At 31.8% G+C, this 27736-nt stretch overlaps 5 protein-coding genes across 6 annotated transcripts; 4 read left to right on the forward strand and 1 right to left on the reverse strand.

The window, feature by feature from the left end:
* The first annotated feature begins 1576 nt into the window (after positions 1 to 1576).
* On the forward strand, positions 1577 to 9106 carry LOC107363993 (uncharacterized). Its single transcript, XM_015931270.3, has 3 exons — positions 1577 to 1967; positions 6996 to 7389; positions 7473 to 9106. The coding sequence occupies exons 1-3, from the start codon at positions 1874 to 1876 to the stop codon at positions 7564 to 7566; spliced, it is 582 nt and encodes a 193-aa protein (XP_015786756.1). The 5' UTR covers positions 1577 to 1873; the 3' UTR covers positions 7567 to 9106.
* Positions 9107 to 10445: 1339 nt separating this feature from the next.
* On the reverse strand, positions 10446 to 13378 carry LOC107363986 (uncharacterized). 2 transcript variants are annotated; one of them, XM_015931264.3, is made up of 6 exons: positions 13120 to 13378; positions 12668 to 12803; positions 11446 to 12483; positions 11306 to 11376; positions 10831 to 11223; positions 10446 to 10742 (listed from the first exon to the last, which is right to left on the reverse strand). In XM_015931264.3, the coding sequence occupies exons 2-6, from the start codon at positions 12787 to 12789 to the stop codon at positions 10627 to 10629; spliced, it is 1740 nt and encodes a 579-aa protein (XP_015786750.1). In that variant the 5' UTR covers positions 12790 to 12803; positions 13120 to 13378; the 3' UTR covers positions 10446 to 10626. The 2 variants fall into 2 exon arrangements, with proteins under 2 accessions (XP_015786750.1, XP_089125512.1); XM_089269386.1 differs by lacking the exon at positions 13120 to 13378 and having other exon boundaries at positions 12668 to 12869.
* Positions 13379 to 13708: 330 nt separating this feature from the next.
* On the forward strand, positions 13709 to 15402 carry LTV1 (LTV1 ribosome biogenesis factor). The gene is made up of 2 exons (XM_015938505.3): positions 13709 to 14557; positions 14626 to 15402. The coding sequence occupies exons 1-2, from the start codon at positions 13801 to 13803 to the stop codon at positions 15336 to 15338; spliced, it is 1470 nt and encodes a 489-aa protein (XP_015793991.2). The 5' UTR covers positions 13709 to 13800; the 3' UTR covers positions 15339 to 15402.
* A 4016-nt stretch (positions 15403 to 19418) lies between these two features.
* Positions 19419 to 21370, forward strand: LOC107363987 (putative peptidoglycan muropeptide transporter SLC46). The gene is made up of 3 exons (XM_015931265.3): positions 19419 to 19958; positions 20048 to 20200; positions 20274 to 21370. Exons 1-3 carry the CDS (start codon positions 19547 to 19549, stop codon positions 21212 to 21214), a joined length of 1506 nt encoding a protein of 501 aa, XP_015786751.2. The 5' UTR covers positions 19419 to 19546; the 3' UTR covers positions 21215 to 21370.
* A 2603-nt stretch (positions 21371 to 23973) lies between these two features.
* LOC149093466 (putative peptidoglycan muropeptide transporter SLC46) lies at positions 23974 to 27474 on the forward strand. Its single transcript, XM_015931266.3, has 3 exons — positions 23974 to 24478; positions 24550 to 24702; positions 24772 to 27474. Exons 1-3 carry the CDS (start codon positions 24067 to 24069, stop codon positions 25710 to 25712), a joined length of 1506 nt encoding a protein of 501 aa, XP_015786752.2. The 5' UTR covers positions 23974 to 24066; the 3' UTR covers positions 25713 to 27474.
* The last annotated feature ends 262 nt before the right edge of the window (positions 27475 to 27736 follow it).

Raw genomic sequence — 27736 nt, forward strand, 5'->3', positions numbered from 1 at the left:
GTGCTCGATAACGATATTAGAGGGTTCACAGTCGAGTCTTTTCTTGTTCAATGAAAACAAAGTTTGATGAAAAATGAAAAATTGAACCAGAGTTTATTATGAGAGAAATGAAAAGCAAGCTTTCAAACAAAATGAGGTGAAAATTTTATGGAAATTGAATGTTTCAAGGTTGAAAGAGTTTACATTTTCAATAATTTTCATTTCCCATCTAGAAATAAGCATTCAAATTTCAACTTTTTTCTTCACTCGAGTTGATTGTTAACCACGGCGAGAATTGTTTCTTCAGGTAAAGAAGGAGTAAATATATTGCAGTATATCTCGTTATCCACATCAAGTTTAAGAATTGTGATCATAGTCTGAAAACAAGTTTGCTACCAAGTCCAGCTCGAGTCAAAAGTAGTCTCATGGTTAATGTGAAAGTTAATGTTAAGTTACTGACGAGGGATCGGTAAACATTAGAAACTCAACTAAAAGTTCATGTCGACTTGTTGTTAGATTTAACTCTTAGCATTACTATTCTTGAAAACTGTTTTTGACAAACATTCATAGATCAAGTGATCTTACGTTAGTATCTACTTTTGTCACCTTTTTGTGATTTGAGTATTTTAATGCTCCTCTTCATAATACGTATTTATATAATTTACTCCAAAAATATAAACTTTTTGTCGTCAGATGAATGAAATCTATAGTAATTCTGATAATAGTAAGTTCAATTTTGTCATCTCTTGAGTTTAAAATAAATATTTTATAATAATAGTTACACTAAAAGTGTGCTTTGGGAGAAAAATTAACATGAAGTTTCAAATGATTGGTTAAATAAACTTTTGGCACATCAAGTAAGTTAAAAAAACTGTCAAGAGGATAAATATTTCTAATTTATACACAATATCTGTATCAATAGTGTTTATCAACGTACACAGGAACATCAGTTGAACAACAAAGTTTGTCAAAGTGTAGAGATCAAAAGATTGGAAAATAGGTGAGAACTAAAAGCGAATGGTCAGAGAGTAAATGGTCAAAATAATGAAGCAAATTTGAAAATTATTCAGAGACTGAAATTCAAGAAAAATCTATCTTAAAAGAAGAATAAAACTGAAAATAACGAAGCTCAAATGATGAAGCTGATTAAAAGGAGAATTTGAAGAAATTTTTGACTTCCGAGTCAGAATTTTACTCCGAACCAACAATTAGGGACAAAAAAGAAGAAGAAAATAATTGAGAGAAAAAAGTATTTTAAATAAAGAAAGAAAATGTTGAAAGAAAAGCTAAATAAAGATTCAGAATTATATACTTAAGTCAGACAGAATATTCATCACGTTTATACCATTTGGAGTCTGTTATTAGGGTTGAAGAGTACAGGGAAGAGAGTTGAAGCAAAATATAGTTCAAAAAGTTTTTATATTTGACTGAAGAGGAAGAAGCATGAAGATGAAAGGGAATCCTGTTGATGAATGCGCAGTTTGAAGATGGACACAACTATTCATGGGAGTTGAATTGAAGACGATAAAGATGATGATGAGTAGGAAAGTGAGAAAAGTATTATTGAATAGTCGAGATAAAACTGTGAACAGTTGCAAACAGTTAGGCGAAAGAGTTGTCGTTCAACTCGATAACAAAAGTGAAATACGAAAAGATAAACCCAACAGAATCGCATCTTCTGTCAACAATTGCTTAAGTGTTCAATCATCAAATCGACTGTTTCCATTTCAAATATTGTTTCATTTTTCAATTTTATCCACAAAAACAAAGCAAAACAAGGAAATTGAATAACTTTAGTCTAATTCATCTCTTGGTTTGCTTTTTATTATTTCATTTTTTGCTTCTCACCTCAACTTTTCAACCTGAAAACGCAAAACAAAAACTGATAACAAAAATGATGATAATGATGACAAACAATCGATTGACAAGTTTTCCAATCAGCAACATGATTCTATTCTGGATAACCATTGTTTCAATCATCGTTCAAGGTATGAATATTGTCATTGCTTTTACCATTTAACTCCCAGTTAACAGTTTCCTTATCAATTGCATGTTGAGATAACTTGATGAAGATAAAGAAAACTTTATTCAACTTTTCTTTCTCCTCAAAAAGTTCATGATAATGTTGGTAAAGTTGGCCGAGAAAATGAATTTCTGCTGAAAAGGAACAGAAATAAAGTTGAATTTCTTTTCAAACTGACATTCATTCATGACTCTAATCGGAACCAGAGTTGTTCAACCTTTCATTGTGTTGGTCTAAAGGAAAGCTTAAAAATGTGAATTTCTCAGAACTTTTCTTCTTTTTCTTTCTCAATTGGGATTAATGTTTTCCTCTTACATTTACCTCATTTTTCATGCTTGAATCTGATTAATTCACCAAGTTGATACTCTTGGTGATAGATTTGGCTGTTTTGTGGTTTCCCTTATCAGTTCTGGAAAGATAAATGTTGAAATTCTGATAGCTTCATGGCCTATAAAACAACTTCCGCTTCCTTTTATTCCTATAAGTCACTGAGTTTTCACTTGAAATTACAAGGTTCATCCAGTTGTTCATTGAGTTGATAAATATTTTATTGAAAAGATAAACTAGAAATCTCTTTAACTTAAAGATTTTCTTTTAATCTTGGACTTGAAATTGATGCACCGGTTAATCTGTTGTTTGTTTCGTTGTTCAATTGTTGAACAGCTTCTTGTTTATTGATTTATTCAATTAAATGAAACTAGAACTGATTGGTTTATTAGATCATCCAAGACATCAGTTTCAATTGTCCTCAACTTTTACTTGATCCACTAACCCATTGACATGAAAAGATGAAAGGCTATCGACAGTAAATTGTAATTGCTTTCAACAAACAAAACTTTCTCATCTTTTCCTCATCAATATTGATCAATGTTTAATGTCTAATTATTAATAATGCAAAGTAACTCGATGAATAACTCGATGACATTCAACTAGAGCTTAAACAATCTTAATCACAATCGACTTTCGAAGCAACTTTAAACCAAAATTCATCTTTTTTCCTAAGATTTTTTTGTGTTTTCTCCATCAATTTTGTCTCAATAATTATGCAAAATAAGTTGATAATTTTAACACTAAAGTTGTCTGAAAAGCTTTGACTTTGGAAGTTCATTTTCATTGAAATTTGATCCAGTTGCTGAACATTAATCCTGATGAGTCAAAGATTTTTGGAAAAATTTAGTTTTGAATTTGCATTTAGATTTATTCATTAGATTCTGTTTCCTAATGACCAATTGTTTCACCAAATGATTTCATTGTTTAAGCTTTTCGATTAAGTACAATGAGCTGAACAAAACTTCATCAGATCATTTGTTCAGAACTGTGATTTAAATGTAAAATGGTAGTGAGATACAACTAAAGTCTCACGAGAAAAGCGATATTTATTTTAAACTTTTTAATTCGGAATTGTAATGTTTCGCTTTTGTCAATCAATTATTAGAAACTCAATTTGGATTAAGTTTTAATACTGAATTTTTGGTTCTATTGTTGGAATTTCTTTCTTCTTTTCTTATTCATATTGAAGACAAGAAAAGGATAAAGAGACGAACATGATCAACATTTGAATAATAAAATGATAAAAGAGTCTGCACTTGAAATTAAATGTTACCTTTTCAATAGAGTCAACAGTTTACTCCTGCATAAATGTTATAACATGTTTTGAATAACTAACAGTTTAAATTTTAATGATTGTATCGCTAAATTTTCTCGGCAATTAATCTGTAAATTTAATTGTCCAAATTAAAAGGTTAAATGATACAATCACAGAATTGCAAATAACAATTGAATCGATATAAAATTTTGTTTCATGAATGTAAATCAACTCATTATACTTTGTAAGGATGAAACAATTAGATATGTTAATCTGGTTTCTGTAATAATGGAAGGAAAAGGATTGCATTGAAAAACGTTGAGACTCTCATTAATGTTAACCAAATGAAAATGTTTAATGGATACTTTGGGTTAAATTGGGTTCAAAATGATTCCAAATCAAGTCTCAATTGTCTTTTGAAAGGTTAAATTTGAGACAAAAGCTGACTTTTCATTTTACTCAACAGTTTTAGGTTTGCTTCATCAGCCTAATTGGTATGTAAATTGAAAGGTCGGAACCATCTGAGACAAGAGATCAACTTGAAGGGTTCAAAGAAATGAATTAAACCTCAATAGCAGTAAACGATTGTTGGTGACAATTTACAGCTTTAATTAACCTTCAAAATTTGACCAGAATGATCGTTGGTTAAAACCCAAAACATTGGTTTCCAACAATGTAACCATTAAACCCAAAGATGACCAAAACTGGTTAACCTTGCTTAAACCTATTTGTTCATCTTTAGATTAACTGATTTAGATTCAACAAGTATTGATCATCTTTCAAAAAGCAAGTTAACTGGTTAATCTGATTGATATCTTTAACCAGATGAAAAGATGATACCAGTTTTTGGTTTGGTTACAATCGATAAATTATATCTTAATATTGTTATTATTGCTTCCATGACAATTCATTTACCAATAAATGGATGACACTTGAAACTTGACCTAACTTTTCTGGTTACCTCTTCATTTGATACTTTTCACTATTATTACATTTTCCTCTACTAATTAAATAATAATCATGTTGAGATGATTAAAGTTGTACCTTTTCATTATCAAGTGTCCACCAATAATTTGTTGTGTTTTTGGGTTACTTTCCAGGTTGTACGTCAAAAGCACAATGACGTCTATAGCAACCTTTCAATGGATACTTTCTGTTTTCCTGTTCAATTCATTTCTTTATCCCACTAACAATCAGTGTTTTTAAATGACCATGTTAATCCCAATTAAACCATTAATCAAAGATACACTCAATCAATTTGAATAGAGAGAAAAATCAAAAATATCAAATCTTTCTCTAAATCCATTTTTTCTCGTTTAATATATGGTTTTGTATTTCATTAATCAATACAACTGTAATCATTGTAATTGTTATTAATGAAACTCGCAAGCATGTTAACCTTCTAATTATTTAATTGTTAAAAGTTTAAACATACTTTCGGATTAAATTGGTTCAGGCGATTGATTATCAACTCTTAAAAATTGAAACCCAATTTAAACCCAAAAGTGTCGCTGTTTTTAGGTTCATGAAAATGTGATTCATTTTTTATTTACAGTGACCATCATATTTGGTACTTTACTGATTCTGAAGATTACTAAACAATTTATTCAATCCCTGATAATCGAGTTGACAATTTTAAATTGAAAAGGGTCAACATTTTGTTTAGTGAACCTTGCATGGTCAGTTCATTAAAATAAAGCTTGAAATTAGAGTTGAAATATAAATACAAGGGTAACTTAAAGTTGAATGTTAATTTGAAAAACAATTGATTCAAGTGTAAATAATAATTGAATTAGTTAATTTACTGTCGACATTTCAACTCTTCTAAAGTGTAATTTACTGTTAAAGCTTATTGAATTAGTCTAATGATGCTGAATGGTGCAAACTGCCGTGAGCATTAATTATCAAGTAAATTCAATTTCATCCTTAATTGTAAAATTTAGTCAACTATTAAATTTGAATTTTTTGAGCTTCCTAATAAATCCAAGCTTTTGTATTTGATAAGATTTACTTGTAAAAAAATGTTTTCACACTAAAGCTGTCAATGAATGTTTAAACTGTTCATTGCAAGCAAACATTTGGTTAATTGAAATGAAAGGTTAAATTGTCCCATTGTAAATATGTTCAAGTGTAAGCCAAGCAAAAAGTGAATCACATTTTTGCTTTTCTCAATTTGATTGTCAACTTTATTAGAAAGGTATTTTAACTAGATTAGTTTGGCTTGAATAATTGAATCTCTATAGGAAAGGTTAAATAATTGAATGATTTAGTCCAATAATAGGACTTAATCAGGCTTAACTTTACAGCCAAGGTAACCTGAAAACTTGCTGGATCAACAATCAATCTTCTAATCAAATTGAATTCAGTTAGCCTAACGAATTGAATGACCAAAATATCCAAAATTTAGGTTAATCAACAAGTTAATTTGTTCCAGTTGAAATCAACATTTACCAAAATTATCTGTCTTTAGCTAAAAGTAGATGAGCTGATTGTCATTGGTTTGCTTGATTAACAGCATTGATCAACACAGTTTCAACCATTAGTCCCATTAGCTTCATTATTATTTGACACAATAAAGTGTTAATGCTAGTTTGTTACTTAACAAGTCCCATGTTAATAGTGATTTAAGCTTTAATTAATTCATCTCTTGTGCTTAAAGCTTGTAATTTTATCCGTAATAGCTGTTAATTAAAAGGAAAAGATTACATGAATTAGTATTGTTATCAAATTGGAAAATGATTGCTGGAGAAGTTGCAATTTTGCCTTAAATAATGCAAGAGCAATTTTTTGTTTTGCATGTTAGACAAATGCTGAACATTGAACAGTTTACGTAATTGTTGAACATTGAAATTATCCAGGTAAACATTCAATGAATCAATATTTTGTTTACGCATTTGTTTTCCATCTCATTAACAGCTCAATGGTAAACCATACAAGTAAATTGAAAATAATTAACAAAACTAGATGTTTATTCAATTCATTCATTTACCTTTTTCTGTTGCATGAGGAAGAGAAAAAGAGGTTAAAGTTTAATTATTTTTGTTCATAGTTGGACTATTTTTCCAGAGGACAAATGAAGCATTATTTTTATCGTTTACTCTTTTTTATCAGCTAAATTTAATTTTGCAACAAAAAGAGTAAATTATAGTTGAATACTTACCAATACTAACAGCATTTCACTCAACCCTACGAAACACTGAAAGGTCAAGTAGTACATTTACCTGTATAAATTAGTAATTTAGTGTGATAACTTAGAGGTTGCAATTGAAGTGGACAAGAGTCTGACATTTGTATGGACAGTGTTTGGCTCTTTGATGATAAAAATGAAAATGACGATCAAGTTAACATTTCTGTTTCTTTTTCTTCTTTTTCTTCTTTTTTCTCCCTTTGCTCTTTCCTTTTCATTAGCATCACTATTGCCTATTGATGAAGACACCGATAAGAGGACGGGTCATAATATAATGAGATTTGGCCGTCAAGCTGGACATAACATACTCAGATTCGGTCGCACTCCAGGTCATAATATAATGAGATTTGGTAAACGAGAAGAATCCAATTCAGCTCCTGGTAGTTCATATGAAATAAGTGAATCCAAATTGCCATCAATTGATCAAGGAAACATTAATCGTTACATTTTGGATCAACTATCACCTTCATCTTCATCTTCATCCTTGTCTCCATCCTCATCATTGTCATCTTCATCTCCATCTTTATCTGGTTTAGCTTTTAATGGATACGATATGAATGCATCTCCGCTTGCAGCATATGGTTACTATGGACAAGCTTCACCTTTAACTGCATTGTAAGTTGTTTAACGAATCCAGATTCAAATCAGTCAAAGGTGAAAATTGATTAACTCTTTCCTTTCTCCGTTTTATCATCCAGATTTTACAATCAACGAAGTCCAGGAGCTTTACCTTATCAACAAGCTAAAAAGGGAAGACCTGAAACTGACCATGTAATCATGCGATTTGGTTAACAAAAAAAAAGATATCATTAATGGTTGACTTAAACAAAGAAACAGCAAAATACTCACAATAAATTACAAAAATTGATGATGAAAAGTGAGAGTATTATAAATATATAAATATATTAAAAAACCATCGATAACATCATTAACATCATCAGCAATTACCATCAACGTTAGAAGATAAAGCGATTATTGTTAACGAACAAAAAGTATCAAATCGATTAAAAGATGGGTCAAACCTGGCAACTAATATTAATCAAGAAAACAGAACATCTTTTGCTTTAAATGAAATCCATTCCTTTAAAAAAAAGTAAACAAAAATAGATGAAAACAATCAAATCAAGAGAAATTATAAAAAAAATATTGAAACATTAATAATGTGCTGCAAATCTTTGTGGAAGAAAAACATTAAAAATAACTCTTTTAACACCGTCCTTATTAATTGGGCTTTTCACTTTTCATCAACTAGGCTTTTAATTTTGCATCAACGTCAGCTTAACCGAGTATCTTCATTGATTATGGAACAAAAATATGGAATTTCCATGTCTGAATGATTTGATAAAAAAAAGGTACATGCAATAGTTGAAGGTTTAAACAAACAGCAAAGCTAAGTATATGAAAAATGAAAAGCCCAAGTTGTTTTAGTTTCAGATTTAAGATTTACCCATCTCAAGATTAATCACAAATCAACGGAAAGTGAGAAAAGAAAATCTAAATTAATCTATCGATTAATCTTAATTAATTACCATTTCTTGTTATTTTTACTTTACTTTTGTCCATGCATTCAATGATTGGTTTGCTGTAACTATTTTTCCCATTACATTTTCCAATGGTTATCCTTTTGTTTAACTCTATCACTCTTTCATCCGTTATTATTGATACTATTGTTATATTTTTGGCTGGTTTATATCTTGAATCCACAGTTTAATTAGATTGCAAGCACATCTTTCATTATAATCTTGATTTTCATCTCCATCTGGTCCAATCTTGATAATATTTCCTTTAAAATCTCAACCCAAAAAGGGTAACTTCATTTCGCGTAATCTTTTCATCTTTTTCCAATTCTTTATCCAGCTTTTTCTGAATTACTTTCCTGGCTCTTCATCATAACCATCATCATCGTCACTCCTTAACATTTCATCTTTAATCCTTCTAGTCTGCTTTCCTCCTCTTTGGTTATCACTTTAAACACCAATCCATTGCAATTCCAGTTTATTTTGTGTTCTCATGTATTTTTCACCACAAAAAAACCCAAAGCACTGAACAAAACAAAAGAAAAAAAAATAGAAAATAAAAGACGTGTTGAAATGTGAGAGTTAATTGAACAAAAACAAAACCTTATCAATTTTTCTGTGTTAATTGTTAAAACCATATTAATTTCAACATGCCTTAACACTTGTTGGAATATTATTTAAAATGAAAAATACATTTATGTTTGATTGTATGTGTTAATCAATATCATAATCACAAAAGCAAAACATCTCCTTTTTTGCATCTTTTTGGTTATAATTATAATCATGTTAATTATAGTTGATTGTTGAAATGGCAATTCTTGTAAATAATTTTTGACGGACAAACCCCTTTACGAATGAAAATCGTCAACCTTTCAGAGAAGACATTTAAAATTAAATGGATGGCGATATGAATAGAATGATAAAGAGATAAAAATTATTTCTTCTCATTGAAAGGTATTTAAAGAAATCGTAATTAAATCAATCAGATATTTTTTTCACGAAATATCCTTAACAATGGAGAGCGTAAATTGTATAATAAAAAAGATAACAATTCAACTGAAAATTCACAGGAAAGGGAGTTGGAATAATGTACCAAAATAAAATAGATAAGCCAAGCCTATTTATGAATAACTTGCTGGTTTATCGATGACTAAGCAAATTGAATTGAGTTCAGTTGAACATTTATTCAACCCTTTAAGCCAAGTTTCTTTTGAATTTCATTTCATTACCTTTTGATAGTATTTATATGAGATATAATTATATCTTCTTCGTGGCTTTTGTCTGCATTTTTTTCGTCATTCAGATGAATGCTTCACCAAAAAAAGGATGCTTTTGAGTAATCGTTTTAGGAATATTTTGATGGTCAAAGGTGGTTAAACAAGATATGGTTAACATTGTAATTCCAATATCATGATAATAAAAAAAGAGAGAAAGAGAAAGAAAGAGAACAAGAGAAAAAGAGAAATTATAACGTTATTCAATTTCATTTTAAGTACGACATGATTCTCTTAAATTTTTTAAAGATAAGGGAAATTATCACCAAGAAATCCGAAAATCCTGGATCATTTAGAGAGATTTTAAATGATAGTGAAGATTTTCAGTGAATCAAATGAAAAAAAGAGCCTTTGACCCCCGAAAAGTGTCCATTTTTTAACAAACCATCTTGATTAACTTGTTTTTGATTTTTCTCGCTGTCTCTGAAATGAGAGTTAACAAGACGATAAAAAAAGAAATATTAATTAAAAAAGGAAAAGAGCTTTAGCTATGAATCTGAGGACCATTGAAATTTCATGGTTAAAAAATAATTGACTGTTTTGACTATCACCAGAGTCATCGATTATTGATATAGATGTCATCTTAGATTTTGTTTGGCACAAGTAGAGAGGCAGGTAAGAAGCATCCAAGACGCAATTAGACTCTTCCCTTTTTAAGATGATAAGATATTCAAAAGAAATAAAATTTGATGATTTGAGATTGGATTCAGTTTTGACTTAGATATGAGACAGGTTTTGTTTCAGATCCATGTAAAAATGGTTTGGACTCCCGTTTCATTTGGAATGACTCTTTTATCTGTAGAGCAAAAAGCAGTTTGTACGAGAAAAAAGAGAACATAAAGAGAAAAAAAGAAAATAAAAGAGACATTATTCAAAAATATAGAGTGTTTTTGAGGATCTCATGACAAGACCTTCAAGGGATGTATTTTTCGCTTTCGAAACAAAATGAATGGTCACAGAGTTACGTTAAAGTAAATTTGACATTTCTTGTTTTTGGACGAAGCAAGAAAAGTTGGATGTGAGATGTAAGTAATTTACAAAATGCACTGATCTAACCAAGATCACCATTGTGCTCCAGTATATTCAGGAGGCAAAGCTGGTCCTTCCATAGGTTGCTCTTCACTGGCTGAACTTCCACAGTTTTTACATGAGCTTTCACTGCCTGCTTGACTTGGACCTGTTGATAAGAAAATTCAGGTGAAATGTTCATAAAATTTGATTCAAGTAAAGAAAACGCAGAAGAAATTACTGAAAGGTAAACTTACATTCTTCTTTATCATAAGAGCTTCGGGAGTTCTCCGAGTGGTCATTTTCTGGTGGACTATGTCTTTCTTTTGTGGGTGTAACTGCTTTTTGTGGAGTTACTCGTCTTTCGTCTTTCAGTAAACGCTCTTTCCTTCTTTCTTTCTCCAATTCATCAACTATTTTTTTAGGTTTACTACAAGATCTACTACGACTTCGGTGACGAGATTTTTCTTTGTCTTTATCTCGATCTTTATCCTTTTCACGGTCGCGATCACCATCACGATCACGATCCTTATCACGATTCCTATCGCGCTCTCTATCCCGATCTCGGTCACGATCTCGGTCTCTATCTCGACCCCTGTCTTTGTCTCTATCACGTTCCCCGTTCCTATCCCGTTCTTTGTCTTTAGTTTCTGAGGGAGATAATGCAAATTAATTATTTATAAAAGGATGAATAATGTGAAATCAAGACTTTAAAATTAAATTTTTACTTACTTTCTGGTCGATCTCTGTCTCTACTAGAACGTTTCCTGTCTCTGTCCCGATCTCTCTCTCGGTCACGATCCCTGGAAGGAGATAAGTTTAAAGTTTAATAAATGAATGGCAAAGTCAAGTGAATTTCAACAAAAGCTTACCTTGAATAATGAGAATCACGGTCTTTACTTTTTCTACGAGATCTTTCACGGTCACTCCCTCGCCGACGATGCCTTCGATCTCTAGATGCAGATCTTGATCGCCTATCTCTAGATCTAGAACGCCTTCGATCCCTTGATTTAGAACGTTTTTTATCTCTGGACCTTGATCGCCATGATCGACGAGATCTCTCCCTCGATTTAGATCTTCGGTTTCTACTGCGAGATCTTCTATTTCTCGAGCGAGAACCACTGCGATCTCGCGTTTTGGATTTCGAACGAGAGCGTGACCTAGATTTTTCAGTTGTTTCAGGTTTCTTCTCGTCCAATTCCATTTTTTCCAGTTTAACATTGTAAGTTGGCTCAATTGCGGCTGAGATCAATGATTGAGCTTCTCGTACTCTTTTCATGGCTTCTTCAATTTCCTTCTGAGCGGCTTCATTGCTTTTTGCTTGAGGTTTTACTATAGCATTGTTTGAATGATTAATTTTAAGCGCTCTACCTCCGAGTATAACACCATTATATTGTAAAGCATTGGCCACTGATGATTGTTCGGTGAATTCGACAAAAGCAAATCTAGTTGGTTGTGCTTCATCACCAGCCATTCGAACATACTTTACTTCTCCAAGACGATTAAAAAATGTTAAAAGTTGTTCAGCAGTAATAGATGAATCTAAGTTACCAACATATACTGTTCTACGAATCTCTTCTATTTTTGATGGATCCATATTGGCAGGTAATGGTGGGTATTGAGGAAGACCAAGAGCAGTTAATCGGGGGTCAATAGTAGTAATGATTTGTTCTCCTTTGACACCGAGAACTACTTGACTAACAATACCAGAATTTGAGCCCCCAAGACCAGCATTTGATGTAAGACTTAATGCTGTAGTTTCATCTGGTATTTTATCATCACTAACTGGTAAAACGATCAGAGCACGATCAATGAAAACTGTATTGGTCAGATGTTGTGCAACTCCAGTGCACCAAGGTTCAGCATATCGTAAGTAACAAACCTTAGAACCTTGATTAGAAGATAAATCGCTGAAATTGAGAAAATAAAGCAAAAATAAACGAGTCAATAAAAATGGGCTATTTCATATATTAGACAATAAGCAACAAGACAAACATTCAATATGGAATGAAATCCACTGAAAAGCATGATTTTATATAAAATTAAGGTAAAATACGAAAAAATAGGTTGACCGGCTCAAGTAAAGGTACTCACTTTTTAGGGTACATTTGAATTTCTTTGATTTGCCCAATGAAACCAAAAAGTGTTGTCATTTGCTCCAAAGTTACACTCGGAGCGATGTTGGTAACCTGGATTACACATGTTTCCGAACCCATTGTCGCAAACTAATCTAAATAATTCAGGGCAAAATATAAATTAAAACAACATAATTTGAATTCACTATATTGAGTTAACTTTAACTACAGTGCCATCACATGACATGCGTGCATTAGAAAGAAAGAGGATTCAACATGATCCGATTAAAAGGCGATATTATCGCTATCAGAGACTAACATCGATATTTTCAAAAAACCATATCGATGAATGAGGTGAAAATTGTACTAAAATGATCATAAAATTAATATTTCAAGTTGATTTAAAGTAATCGGAAAAACTTGATGAATATAAACCTTTACACACTTTCAAAACATGATTGGGTTACTTACTTTTTTGGTAAATATAACGCATTAACCGTGGCTGTTTCTTAAGTTCTTTCAGTTTTGATATTCTGATATTTAAACTATTCACTTGAGATTCAATACTCAATTCGGAATATAATCTCCATCATTCAGTTTCACTCAGATCGAATAAATTGGCTTTAAACTCCATTGAATTTATTTCCCTCGCAGAGACAGCTATTAATTGATGTTGATTAACTTTAGTTAAATTATTTTAGTCAACTAACGGTTACCGCCGGTGACCGTCTAATAACGCGGTAACGCCATCTAATATACAATTTTGTATCCTCTTCCGTCGAAAGTAAAGTTTTAGACGCTAGATGGAGGTTTGTGACCAGTTGAAGCTAAATGGTTAAATCAATGCAGATTATATTAAAATAATAATAATTAGTGATTAATCTGTTGAAATATTTATTAATTAAATTGCTCGGAACCTTGATTTCAACATTTGGCCTGGTTTTAAAATCTGTTTGGTGTCTTCAGTGAAAAATATTTGCAGATATTTCAATAGATAGTTTGGTATCTTTATCAGTATCTTTTTCTCATTTGATTCAAAACACTGCTTTCATTGAAAATTTAGTTTAAACATTCAACGTGTTTTTTCACTTTATTTTTCTCCTGTTTTGTTGTTGTGAATTATTCTTTGTTTTGAATTGAAATTTGTCCAATATGCCAAAAACAAAACCACGGATTGACAAAAAGAAAGGTGTTACTTTTAGACTTGTCCACAGAAGTCAACATGATCCTTTAATTGCTGATGAAACTGCTCCTCAACATGTTTTACAAGAAGTTGTTGCTTCTAAAGAAAAAGAAACTCATAAGGAAGAACAAATTAAATATGGTATCTATTTCGACGACAATTATGATTACTTGAAGCATTTGAAATCCAGGGATGAATTCGATCGAGAATGGGAAATGGTTGAAGAAACAAAAAAGACTAATCATAAATTGAAACTACCATCATCTGTTTTTCCATCTGTAATTGAGGAGGATGAAGGTATGCTCAATAAAGCTGCTCCTGTTAGTGGACCACAACTTAATGTCGATCCTGATATAATTGCTGCCATGGATGATGATTTTGATCTAGAAGATCCAAGTAATCAGCTCACAGATGATTATTTGACTGAAATTTTAGAGAGTGGCCTTGTTCAAAAGGAAGATAATGAATCATCTGATGACGAGGATTGTCAGCCCAATTATTCAATGTCTAGATTTACTAAGGAACGGTACGTCTACGATGATGATGAAGAAGGCGAGGAGGAAGATGAAGACACTGAATCTATTGATTCTGAAGATGAGGGATCATTCTGCTTCGAAGAAGATTCAAACGACAAAACTTTGACTAAAGAAGAAACAAAATCAGTTTTCACTGAATACTCTCTAACGTCTTCAGTGTTACCGCGTAATGAAGGACTATCTTTGATTGGTGAGTTTTTATAAGTTACTGTGTTGCTTTTAACCATTTTTTCTAATGTATTTCATTTACTATTTAAGATGAAAAATTTGAAGCCATGTTTGAAAAAGAGTATGGAAACGATATGGATTTGGGTGCACTTGATTTGGACGATATTGAAGGATCTATAAATCCCAATAAATGCCAAGCTTTAAAAAAATTGATACAAGACGAGGAAGACTTGAAACAAGTGAAATTACTGTCAAAAGATGATAAAATTAAGACTTTAACTTTGAATGGTGAGGAGAATAGCGACAATACAGACACAGAAAATGACTTGGTCCAATTGGAGATTGAATTAGATGCTGGTAAACACGGAGAAAGACTTTACGACTGTGAATCAGTCCTATCAACTTATTCAAATCTTTACAACCACCCTAAATTAATTCGTACTGAGCGTTCAGCACCCAAGAAATTAAACATAGATCCTGTTTCAGGAGTTGTTGTATCTCCAAACACAGGATTAACAAAGAAAAATCTACGAGAGCTGGATGTAATCAACGATTCTGATGGTAAAAAATCAGGACCTAGATCCAGTTATTCCAGAATATCTAGAATAAGTGAGCTTTCTGAAAGAGATAAAAATGAATCTCCAGAAGAAAGAAAAGCTAGAAAAGCTGCTTTCAAAGAAATGAAAAGAGAGAGGAGAATAGAAAAGAAAGCCAATCGAACCGCGTTTAAGATGGAAAGTGATAATCAAAAACGAGATATGGTTCATCTGCGTAATAATGTAAATTCCATGAAATTAATTTAAATAATAAAGGATGAAATTTTATTTGTTCTGTTAACTTTGCTAAATAAAAAACTGAATATATTGACGCTCCTTTCTCAATAATTTTTTGATCGGCCATTACTATGAAGATTATGTCGAGTCAGTGTGTTGAGTACTAAAAATTTGTCAAATGATTTTGACGATGTTTTCAGAACTTATTAGATCTCAAGCAAATAAAATGATACATATTAAATAGTATTAGATAACATACACGGAATCTTTTTGTTACTGCAAAGACACAATTAAAACAATTATAAAATTTATAAACTTTACACAAATGGCCAAAAACGGGTAAAAATCAATTGCTTTCAAATTTAGATTCTGTTAGTTTCTAGGGACACAAGAGATTAGTCCATTTTTGCTATTTGAAAATTTCTATGATCAATTGTTTTCGCCAAAATGGAGTTCAAAGTTGAGACTTTGATCGTCTTTTGTACAATTATGGAAGCAAATTTTTTCACGAAACTAATTTTACTGAGGTTAACTTTGATGGCCAACCAGAAGAGGTACTTATTTTACGAAATAAAGTTTTCTGTTTTCTGTAAAGCAGATAATTTCGATTTTAAGTTAAACCTGTCGCATTTCGTGGCTATATCAATTAGAAACATGAAAATTAGTATTTGTCGATAAAACTAATAGCAAACATCATGGATTGAACAATTTTCTCAATTTCTTTACAGTTCTCTTGATTTTGGCCATTGGCCTTAAAAATTTGAGACTCAATATTTCGTGAATGGCATCGCATAGAATCATTATTCTTCCTCCAATCAATAGATTTTATCATGGGCTATTACTGTATAAATTTTAAATGCTACAAAAAAGTTATAACATTGGATTGCTATTGATTTTAGATTTCAGACTTTATTCGTAAAGTTGAATGGTTACCAAACACAAAACTTAGAAGAATCTTCATTATATATTGTGAATTAGCTCAGATTTTATTCGGTACTCATTCTGTTATCGCATATACTGTTACAGCCCATAATTACATCTGATGTTTAGTGAAAGAATGATGATTGAAAGTGATTTCATCCCTAAATATTGAGTCTCAAAGTTTTAAAGCCAATGGCCAAAATAAAAAAAACTGTTGTACAATTGCAAAAAGTATTCAATCCATGATGTGAAGCAACAATTTCGATAGACAAATAATAAGTTTCAGCGCGCTAACTATTACGGTCACAGAAAGTGATCGGTTTAACTGAAAATCGAATTCGATCTGTTTTACAGAAACACAAAATGCTATTTCTCAAAATAAGACCATTTTCTGGTTTGTCATAATTAGTTACACCTTTCAAATAAGTTTCATGAAAAAATCTAGCTCAATAGTTGCAAAAAAGACGTTCGAAGTTTCAATTTTTACCTCGATTTTCTCGAAAACTGTACATCGGATTAAGTATTTAATAGTACCAACAGACTCAGCTTTTATGTCCCTACAAATCCACAGAGTCTCAGCTCTTAAAACAAATGTTCGAGCTTTTGCCAGTAGTTTTTGCATTTCATTTGCAAGTTGAACCAGAAAATTGCTTTATTTACCAAGACTTGGGTTGAGATGAGCTTGTTTTGTTCAATAAGTTATTGCACGTCAATTTACAACTCAAGAATCATGACGCAAATGCTCTAATAGAAAGTTATTGAATTGGATTGAGTTATTTATTAGTAGGGAATTAAATTGGCTGAGGAATGGTTATTGTAAGTGATGCTATTCTCGAAATATTTAGGTTCAAAGTTTTAAGGCCAATGGCCAGAATCAAGGAAACTGTAGAGAAATTTTAAAAATCGTTTGAATGTTGATGTATAGCATCAATTTTCGTCGACAAATACTAAGTTTCATCTTTCTAAATCTTTCGGTCAGCGAATGCGACAGGTTTAACTTAAAATCGAAATGATCTGTTTTACAGAAAACGGAAAAAGTTATTTCTGTGAATAGATGCATTTACTGGATGGAAATCAAAAGTTACATGAGCGTAATGAAGTTTTATGAAAAAATATGCTTCCATAGTTGCATAAAAGGCGATCGAAGTTACAACTTCGAACGCGCTTTACTCGAAAACTATTGATCGGAAAAAATTTTTAATCGAACAAATTGACTCAGTTTCTATGTTCATACAGATCAACTGATGTAACAAAATTGCTTTTCACCCGTTTCTGCTCATTTATGTCAATTTGGGTTTATGAAAACATTCAACTTTACGAATAAAGTCTCAAATCTAACATCAATAGCAATCAATGTTATAACTTTTTTGTAGCATTTAAAATTTATACAGTAATAGCCCATGATAAAATCTATTGATTGGAGGAAGAATAATGATTCTATGCGATGCCATTCACGAAATATTGAGTCTCAAAGTTTTAAGGCCAATGGCCAAAATCAAGGAAACTGTAGAGAAATTGAAAAAATCGTTTTAATGTCAAAGTGTAGCATCAATTTTTATCGAAGAACAATAAGTTTCATATTTCAAAATCTTTCGGTCACAAAATGCGACAGGTTTAACTTAAAATCGAAATGATCTGCTTTACAGAAAACAGGAAACTTTATTTCGCAAACTAAGTGCATCTTCTGTTTGACCATCAAAGTCAACCTCAGTAAAATTAGTTTCGTGAATTAATTTGCTTCCATAATTGTACAAAAGACGATCAAAGTTTAAACTTTGACCTCGATTTTCTAGTAAACTGTTCATCGGATCAATTATTTAATAGTACCAAAGGACTCGTCTTTGATCTCCCTACAAACCCACTGAGTCTCATCTCTTAACTCAAATTTTCGAGCCTTTGGTAGTCCTTTTTTGCATTGCATTTGCAAGTTCAACCAGAAAAATGCTTTATTTACCAAGAAATGGTTTTAAATGAGTTTGTTTTGTTTAATAAGTTGTCGTTGTGCATTTGGAACCCAGATATCATGACCCAAATGCACTAATGGAAAATTATTGAATAACATTGAATTATTTAGTACTAGGTAACTAAATTGATAAAAGAATAATTATTGTAGGTGATGCCATTCTCGAAATATCGAGGCAGAAAGTTTTAAGTCCCATCGTCAAAATCAAGTGAACTGTAGAGAAATTGAGAAAGTTGTTGAAATGTTGATGTATAGCATCAATTTTCGTCGACAAATACTAAGTTTTAGCTACCCAACTCTTACGGTCACAGGATGCGACATGTTCAACTGAAAATCGAACTTAGTCCATTATGCAGAGACGGAAAACTTTGTTTCTCAAAATAATTTCATTTTCTGACTAATTACCTAAATTTACAGCATTGAAATGAGTACCACGAAAAAATCTGCTTCCATAATTGTGCAAAATGCAATCGAAGTTTCAACTTTGGACTCGGTTTTCTCGGAAACTATTGATCAGAAAAATATTTTGATCGCACTAATGGATCTAGTTTCTACAAAAATACAGAGTCTAAATTTGAAAGAAATCGTTTCACCCGTTTTTGCCCATTTGTGTAAAGTGTATAAATGTGATAATTGTGTTACTGTAACTTTGTCTTTGCAGTAACAACCAGATTCCATTTAATCCGATTCATGTTATCTAATACTATTTAAATTGTATCATTTTATTTGCTTGAGATTCGATGAATTCTGAAAACATCGTCAAATCATTTGACAAATCTTTAGTACTCAACACACTGACTCGACATAATCTTCATAGTAATGGCCGATAATCGCGTTAAAGCAATTAGCGAGAAGATAACGTTAATATACAAGTTTGTCTGCACTCGATTCAGTCTCTCACAAATCAGGAAATTTTATTTGCAATAAGCTAATTCCAGTTAAGATTATTGAATAAGAAAGTATTTTTTATCATGACGATAATAAAAGCTTTACAAAAGTTGGAATGAAAGCACTGATTTTTTAAGAAATAATTCAAAATTCCTGGAAATGAAACAATATTTCATGCTTAAATTAAGTAGATGAACAAATTTAGGAAAATAAATAATTCAATATCAATAATGGGCTGTTTTAGTCTTCGAGACGTCTTGTTTTCATCGACAATCTGAACAAAATTTGATGTAATCCCATTAATCCGACGATAATTCTAATCTTGTCATTGAACTAAATAAGACTGATCCAGACTCTGTGGTGGTTTCATTGTTCATGATTTGTTTTGTCATATATAAATATGGTGATTTGATCAAGTTGATCACTCAATTGTTTACTCTCATTTCAAACTAAAAACATTGTGAAAATGTCCAAATTTACAGTAAAAGAGCTACTTGGACTAATTAAACTTCTTCGAATCGACGTATTCTTTCTTCTTGCCAATATTCTTGTTTCATTACCCAGTATCGCATTCAACCAACTTGTCCAAGATAAAATATGTATCAACAAATTTTCCGTCAATGAAACCGTCTGTTTAAACTTGGAAAAATCTGAACCAGGCTATGATTTTATACGAAATCAAGTTTTAAAAGAAACGACATCACTGAAACTGTATTTAAATATACTGACAACTTTACCATCAATATTCATATCAGTCATTCTGGGACATTGGCTGGACACATATCCAGGACATTTACGGTACCTTCTTGCTAGTTCAGTTTTCTCAATCATCTGTCAGAATGTGTTCACCATCTATCAATGTTTTCATTTTCAATTGGGTAAGAATAGTTGCTTTGGATAAACCATCTTTGATAATAATAATAATAATATCCTTTAATAATATAAACATATGTAAATTTAATTACAGATTCCTATTCACTAATTTACACATATTTGGTTCCCGTTTTGACTGGAAGTGGAACTATCATTCAATTAGGAACCTACACTTATGCCACCAGAAAAACTCCAGCTAAATATAGAGCTCTGAGATTCACGGTACTCGAGATATGTTTATTTGCATGTAAGTCAAAGTTAATTTAATAAAGGTTGTCCTAAAATTCAATTTATACAATTTTATTTTGTTTTTCAAATAGCTTTGCCCATATCAAGCATTTTTGGAGGCCGTATACTCGAATCCAAACCTTGGTTTCCAAATCAACTCCGTAACTACATTGGAGTATATATTGTCTCATCTATATGTGGACTCATTGCGGCAGTTTGGGCTATTGTAATGATATATGATTCTGCTGAAAGTGTTAATGAAAATGTGAAATCAGATGAACCAGGTTCAGATGAAGTTAAAAATGAGAAAAAGAAATCTTTGGCTCAAGTAGTCTGTGATCTAATCAATCCCAATAACTATTTGGATGCAGCTCGTTGTATTTTCAAAAGGAAACCCAATAACGCTCATTGGTTTCTTTTTTCATCAATAATTGCAGGCTATGTATCCAGTATGGCCTACGTTGGTGAACAAGCGATTTCATATCAATTCGCCCAAAGAGTCTACCATTTTAATGCAGAAAAAATTGGTTATTATGGTTCATTTCCGATCTTGTTTCTTGCTATAGGTGCTCTTTTGGGTCCTCCTTTATTCATACATTGGTTGAAGTTTCATGATAGTACAGTCTCTGCAATTAGTTATGCTTCAATGATGTTTAATTTTATGATCAAAGGAATCGTCTATGATCCAATCGTTTATTTCCTCACCATTATTGGTATTTTTGCCGGTGTTTCTCTTGTTCTTGATCGAGTCATCCTTTCCCGGATGATTGAACCTACTGAAATTGGTCGAGTTTACGCCGTTACAGGGATTATTGGAGGTTTAGTTCCGACTGTATCTTCATTGTTTTATACGAAAATTTTTCAAGCAACAATAGATTCCAATCCAGGTCTTGTTTACTTGTGTTCAGGGTTGTTATTCGGTTATCCTGTGATTAATTCCATTATACTCTCTATAGCTAGAAATAAATGGGATCTGGAGTTAATTAAGAAACGAAAACAAACTCCAACTGATAAAGAGATGGATAAAAGTTAAAATTTAAACATGGGAATCGTCATTTCAATATTCACAAATAACTCGCCACTTCCATATCTCAAGATTATATGCTACAAAAAAATTATAACATTGGATTGCTATTGACTTTAGATTTGAGACTTTATTTGTAAAATTAAATGGTTGCCAAACACAAAACTTAAAAGGATCTTGATTATATAATGAATTAGCTCAGATTTTTTCGGTACTCATTCTACTATCGAATATACTGTGATAGGCCATAATTACATCTGATGTTTAGTGAAAGAATGATGATTGAAAGTGATATCATTTCCGAAATATTGAGTCTCAAAGTTTTAAGGCCAATGGCCAAAATAAGAAAAACTGTTGTACAATTGCAAAAAGTATTCAATCCATTATGTAAAGCAGCAATTTCGATAGACAAATAATAAGTTTCAGCTCGCTAACTCTTATGATAACAGAAAAAGATCGGTCTAACTGAAAATCGAATTCGATCTGTTTTACAGAAACACAAAATGTTATTTCTCAAAATAAGACCATTTTCTGGTTTGTCATAATTAGTTACACCTTTCAAATAAGTTTCGTGAAAAAATTTGCTTCCATAGCTAAACAAAACGCGATCGAAGTTACAATTTTGACTTAGATTTTATCGAAAGCTGTCCATCGGATAAAGTATTTATAAGTACCAACAGACTCAGCTTTTATGTCCCTACAAATCCACAGAGTCACAACTCTTAAAACAAATGTTCGATCTTTTGTTGTGCTTTTTTGCATTTCATTTGCAAGTTTAACCAGCAAATTGCTGTACATTGTATTTACCAAGACTTGGGTTGAGATGAGCTTGTTTTGTTAAATAAGTTATTACTCGTCAATTTACAACCCAAGAATCATGACTCAAATGCTCTAATAGAAAATTTTTGAATTGAATTAGTAGGGAATTAAATTGGTGAAGGAATGGTTATTGTAAGTGATGCCATTCTCGAAATATTGAGGTTCAAAGTTTTAAGGCCAATGGCCAATATCAAGAGAACTGTAGAGAAATTTTAAAAATCGTTTGAATGTCAAAGTGTAGCATCAATTTTCGTCGACAAATACTAAGTTTCATCTTTCTAAATCTTTCGGTCAGCGAATGCGACAGGTTTAACTTAAAATCGAAATGATCTGTTTTACAGAAAACAGGAAACTTTATTTCGCAAACTAAGTACATCTTCTGGTTGGCCATCGAAGTTAACATCAGTAAAATTAGTTTCGTGAATTAATTTGCTTCCATAATTGTACAAAAGACGATCAAAGTTTCAACTTCAACCTCGATTTTCTAGTAAACCGTTCATCGGATCAATGATTTAATAGTATTAAAGGACTCAGCTTTGATGTCCCTACAAACCCACTGATTCTCAACTCTTAAATCAAATTTTCGAGCCTTTGACAATAATATTTGCATATCATTTTGCCAGAAAAGGCAACTTTAACCAGAAAATTGCTTTGTTTACCAAGAAATGGTTTTAAATGAGTTTGTTTTGTTTAATAAGTTGTCGTTGTGCAACTGGAACCTAAATATCATGACCCAAATGCACTAGTGGAAAATTATTGAATAGCATTGAATTTTTATTACTAGGTAACTAAATTGGTAAAAGTAAAATGATTGTAGGTGATGCCATTATCGAAATATTGAGTCTCAAAGTTTTAAGGCCAATGGCCAATATCAAGAGAACTGTAGGGAAATTGAGAAAATGATTGGAATCTTGATGTGTAGCATTAATTTTCGTCGTCAAATACTAAGTTTCAGCTATCTGATTCTTACGGTCACAGAATGCGACATGTTTAACTGAGAATCGAACTTAGTCCATTATGCAGAAACGGAAAACTTTGTTTCTCAAAATAATTTCATTTTCTGATTAATTACAAAAATTTACAGCATTGAAATGAGTACCATAAAATATGAGCTTCCATAAGGGCACAAAAAGCAATTCAAGTTTCAACTTTGCACTCGGTTTTCTCGGAAACTATTGATCAGAGAAATATTTTGCTCGCACTAACGGATCTAATTTCTATGTTTCTACAAAATACAGAATCTAAATTTGCAAGAAATCGAATCGAAATCGATTTCACCCGTTTTTGTTCATTTGTATAAAGTGTATAAATGTGATAATTGTGTTACTGTAACTGTGTTTTTGCAGTATGAACCAGATTCCATTTAATCCGATTCATGTTACCTAATACTATTTAATATGTATCATTCATTTGCTTGAGATTCGATTAACTCTGAAAACATCTTCAAGCATTTGACAAATCTTCAGTTCTCAACACACTGACTCGAAATAATCTTCATATTAATGGCCGAGGAATCACGTTAAAACAATTAGCGAGAAGAGAGCGTCAATATGCAAATCTGTCTGTACTTAATTCAGTCACTTTCACACATCTCCAGGAAATTTTATTTGCAATAAGCTAATTCCAGTTAAGATTATTGAATAAGAAAATATTTTTTATCATGACGATAATGAGAACTTTACAAAAGTTGGAATGGAAGCACTGATTTTTTAAGAAAAGCTATAAATTCGTGGAAATGAAACAATATTTCATGGTTAGATTAAGTAGATAAATAAATTTAGGAAAACAAATAATTCAATATCAATAATGGGCTGTTTTAGTCTTCGCGACGTCTTGTATTCACCGACAATCTGAACAAAATTTGATGTAATCCCATTAATCCGACGATAATTCTAATCTTGTCATTGAACTAAATAAGACTGATCCAGACTCTGTGGTGGTTTCATTGTTCATGATTTGTTTTGTCATATATAAATATGGTGATTTGATCAAGTTGATCACTCAATTGTTTACTCTCATTTCAAACTAAAAACATTGTGAAAATGTCCAAATTTACAGTAAAAGAGCTACTTGGACTAATTAAACTTCTTCGAATCGACGTATTCTTTCTTCTTGCCAATATTCTTGTTTCATTACCCAGTATCGCATTCAACCAACTTGTCCAAGATAAAATATGTACCAACAAATTTTCCGTCAATGAAACCGTGTGTTTAAACTTGGAAAAATCTGAACCAGGCTATGATTTTATACGAAATCAAGTTTTAAAAGAAACGACATCACTGAAACTGTATTTAAATATACTGACAACTTTACCATCAATATTCATATCAGTCATTCTGGGACATTGGCTGGACACATATCCAGGACATTTACGGTACCTTCTGGCTACTTCAATTTTCTCAATTATCAGTCAGAATGTGTTCACCATCTACCAATGTTTTCATTTTCAATTGGGTAAGAATATTTGCTTTGGATTAACCATCGTTGGTAAAGAATATCACTTAATAATATACATTTAATTACAGATTCCTACTCACTAATTTACACGTATTTGGTTCCCGTTTTGACTGGAAGTTTAACTACCATTTCATTAGGAACTTACACTTATGCCACCAGAAAAACTCCGGCTGAATATAGAGCTCTAAGATTCACGGTACTCGAGATATGTGTATTTGCATGTAAGTCGAAATTAATTTGTAAAGGTTATTTAAAATTCAATTAGCAATTTTATTGTGTTTTTCAAATAGCTTTACCCATCTGCAGCATTTTTGGAGGCCGTATACTCGAATCCAAACCTTGGTTTCCAAATCAACTCCGTAACTACATTGGAGTATATATTGTCTCATCTATATGTGGACTCATTGCGGCAGTTTGGGCTATTATAATGATATATGATTCTGCTGAAAGTGTTGATAAAAATGCGAAATCAGATGAACCAAGTTCAGATGAAGTTAAGAATGAGAAAAAGAAATCTTTGGCTCAAGTAGTCTGTGATCTAATCAATCCCAATAACTATTTGGATGCAGCTCGTTGTATTTTCAAAAAGAAACCCAATAACGCTCATTGGTATCTTTTTACATCGATAATTGCAGGCTATGTATCCAATATGGCCTACGTTGGTGAACAAGCGATTTCATATCAATTTGCCCAAAGAGTCTACCATTTTAATGCAGAAAAAATTGGTTATTATGGATCATTTCCGATCTTGTGGCTTGCTTTAGGTGCTCTTTCGGGTCCTCCTTTATTCATACATTGGTTGAAGTTTCATGATAGTACAGTCTCTGCAATCAGTTATGCTTCAATGATGTTCAATTTTATGATCAGAGGAATCGTCTATGATCCAATCGTTTATTTCCTCTCCGTTATTGGTATTTTTGCTGGTGTTTCACTTGTTCTTGATAGAGTCATCATTTCCCGGATGATTGAACCTACTGAAGTTGGTCGAGTTTATGCCGTTACAGGGATTATTGGAGGTTTGGTTCCGACATTGTCTTCATTGTTTTACACGAAAATTTTTCAAGCAACAATAGATTCCAAACCAGGTCTTGTTTACTTGTGTTCAGGGTTGTTATTCAGTTATCCTGTGATTAATTCCATTATACTCTCTATAGCTAGAAATAAATGGGATCTGGAGTTAATTAAGAAACGAAAACAAACTCCAACTGATAAAGAGCTGGATAAAAGTTAAATATTAATATTGGAATATTATGATATAAATTTATTAAACATTATTTCATCATTTAATTATTTCACAAATGACAATCAGATCAATTTTTTTACAAAGTTATATTCAGATCAAAATGGCAAACATAGCTCCAAACAAATCTCGGTAAAGACGAGTATCGATAAAAACTGCATTAGATTCAACATACATTTTAAGTAAAATACCAAAAAATGCACAAGCAGATAAAAAAATGAGATACTTTGAAACATACACAAGATTACATTAAGAACATTCAGTATGGAATGAAACACTGAAATGGATAATTCATTTACGATTAAATTAAGACACAAAATATAATGTTATCTCTTGTCTTGGATTTCGAGCCAGAGCGTGACCTGGATCTGTCCTTTGTTTCAGGTTTCTTCTCGTCCGAATCCATTTTTTCTGATTCATCATTGTAAGTTGGCTCCATGGCTTCTTCAATTTCCTTCTGAGCACCTTCATCGCTTTTAGCCTGTTGTTTTACTATGGCACTGTTTGTATGGTTAATTTCAAGTGCTCTACCTCCGAGTATAACACCATTGTACTGTAAAGCATTGGCCACTGATGATTGTTCGGTGAACTCAACAAAAGCAAATCTAGTTGATTGTTCTTCATCATCAGCCATTCGAACATACTTCACTTCTCCAAGTCGATTGAAAAACGTTAAAAGTTGTTCAGCAGTAGTAGATGAATCCAAGTTACCAACATATACTACTCTACGAATCTCTTCAGAATCTGATTGATCCATATTGGTAATGGGAGATATTGAGGAGGACCAAGAGCAGTTAATCGAGTATCATAGTAGCAATGATTTGTTCGCCTTTGGCACCGAAATAATTCTCGAACAATATCAAAATTTAATGTTGGACTTGCCACTGTATTTCATCTGGTATTTTATCAAATGGTAAAACGATCAATGAAAACTGTATTGATCAGACTCTGGGCAACTCCAGCGCACTATTTTCCAACATATTTTAAGTAACAAACCTTAGAACCTCGAGCAAAAGATAAATCGCAAAAAATGAGCATTTTTCTTACAGTAAAAAATAAGCAACAAGAAAAACACTCAATTTGAAATGAAATAACTGATAAGCATAGTTTCATATAAAATTAAGGTAAAACACGAAAAATAGCTTGACCGGTTCAACTAAAGGTTGTTCAAGCAATTAATGAATGAAATAATATGCGTTGGAATATAACTGCTACAAATCAAACTTTACTTATGTAATTATATAGAGGATACAACAGATTTGTTGAATTTACTTGTATATTTATTTTGTTATTTTGTCTCTTTCAACTTATTTCTCTAATGATGGGCAGCCTCATGATGGTGTTCGTACCGTTTTGGTACACTGGGAAACAAGGTATTGACCAATTGGATGGTGAAAGGGGTACCATTGGCTCGAAACTGTCCAAAGTACCTTACATCAATAACGACCCAGACGCAAGCAGCAAACATAACTTTTTTCATTATTTTGTGAACTGGATTGAAAAACCATTCTGGTTCACCAAAAGGATTAGGCCCAGCTCGAGGATAGATGTTCCTAGTAACCACTTTTCCACTGTGACTTTGTCTCAGCATCATACGAGCTGCATTAGGATTGTGTTTCAGAAGAGTAGAAAACACCCTGGAAGCAATCATTTTAATCGAACAAATAATAGACACAGAATTAATTAAATAGAGGACAAAACAACAAATTGAATCTCAAAATAATCTGAATAACAAATCTGAATACAAGACAAACTGAGGTCAATCAAACATATGATCGATAAATCGATGGCAATATTTCGATTATCGATAAAAAGTTGACGCGAGATTTAATTCAGTTATTAGCAACTTAACAATAATTCATCTTAATTCAAGTAATTTTTATAGATTTTAATATAATTTTAATATCAAGACAACAAAACTCTTTGATTGTTATTTCCTAGCGAATATAATAGCTTAAACTCTTACAGTAACTAGCTAAAAGGATATTAACCTATTCCCGTTCATCAATTATTAT

The sequence above is a fragment of the Tetranychus urticae genome, chromosome 3 (assembly GCF_039701765.1).
Source record: "Tetranychus urticae isolate SD_2017Ah chromosome 3, NJAU_TeUrti_SD_1.0, whole genome shotgun sequence".
NCBI lineage: Eukaryota > Metazoa > Arthropoda > Arachnida > Trombidiformes > Tetranychidae > Tetranychus > Tetranychus urticae.

Bases quoted from the DNA above. Each gene is read 5' to 3' on its own strand.
- LTV1 (XM_015938505.3), top strand. From the start codon at position 13,801: ATGCCAAAAACAAAACCACGGATTGACAAAAAGAAAGGTGTTACTTTT. The intron at 14,558-14,625 runs GTGAGTTTTTAT...TTACTATTTAAG, and splicing joins TGAAGGACTATCTTTGATTG to ATGAAAAATTTGAAGCCATG.
- LOC107363987 (XM_015931265.3), top strand. From the start codon at position 19,547: ATGTCCAAATTTACAGTAAAAGAGCTACTTGGACTAATTAAACTTCTT. The intron at 19,959-20,047 runs GTAAGAATAGTT...ATTTAATTACAG, and splicing joins ATGTTTTCATTTTCAATTGG to ATTCCTATTCACTAATTTAC. The intron at 20,201-20,273 runs GTAAGTCAAAGT...TTTTTCAAATAG, and splicing joins CGAGATATGTTTATTTGCAT to CTTTGCCCATATCAAGCATT.
- LOC107363993 (XM_015931270.3), top strand. From the start codon at position 1,874: ATGATGATAATGATGACAAACAATCGATTGACAAGTTTTCCAATCAGC. The intron at 1,968-6,995 runs GTATGAATATTG...CCTTTTCATTAG, and splicing joins TGTTTCAATCATCGTTCAAG to CATCACTATTGCCTATTGAT. The intron at 7,390-7,472 runs GTAAGTTGTTTA...TTTATCATCCAG, and splicing joins GCTTCACCTTTAACTGCATT to ATTTTACAATCAACGAAGTC.
- LOC107363986 (XM_015931264.3), bottom strand. From the start codon at position 12,789: ATGGGTTCGGAAACATGTGTAATCCAGGTTACCAACATCGCTCCGAGT. The intron at 11,224-11,305 runs GTAAGTAAAAAT...TATCTCCCTCAG, and splicing joins AGACAGAGATCGACCAGAAA to AAACTAAAGACAAAGAACGG. The intron at 10,743-10,830 runs GTAAGTTTACCT...TCTTATCAACAG, and splicing joins CTCTTATGATAAAGAAGAAT to GTCCAAGTCAAGCAGGCAGT.
- LOC149093466 (XM_015931266.3), top strand. From the start codon at position 24,067: ATGTCCAAATTTACAGTAAAAGAGCTACTTGGACTAATTAAACTTCTT. The intron at 24,479-24,549 runs GTAAGAATATTT...ATTTAATTACAG, and splicing joins ATGTTTTCATTTTCAATTGG to ATTCCTACTCACTAATTTAC. The intron at 24,703-24,771 runs GTAAGTCGAAAT...TTTTTCAAATAG, and splicing joins CGAGATATGTGTATTTGCAT to CTTTACCCATCTGCAGCATT.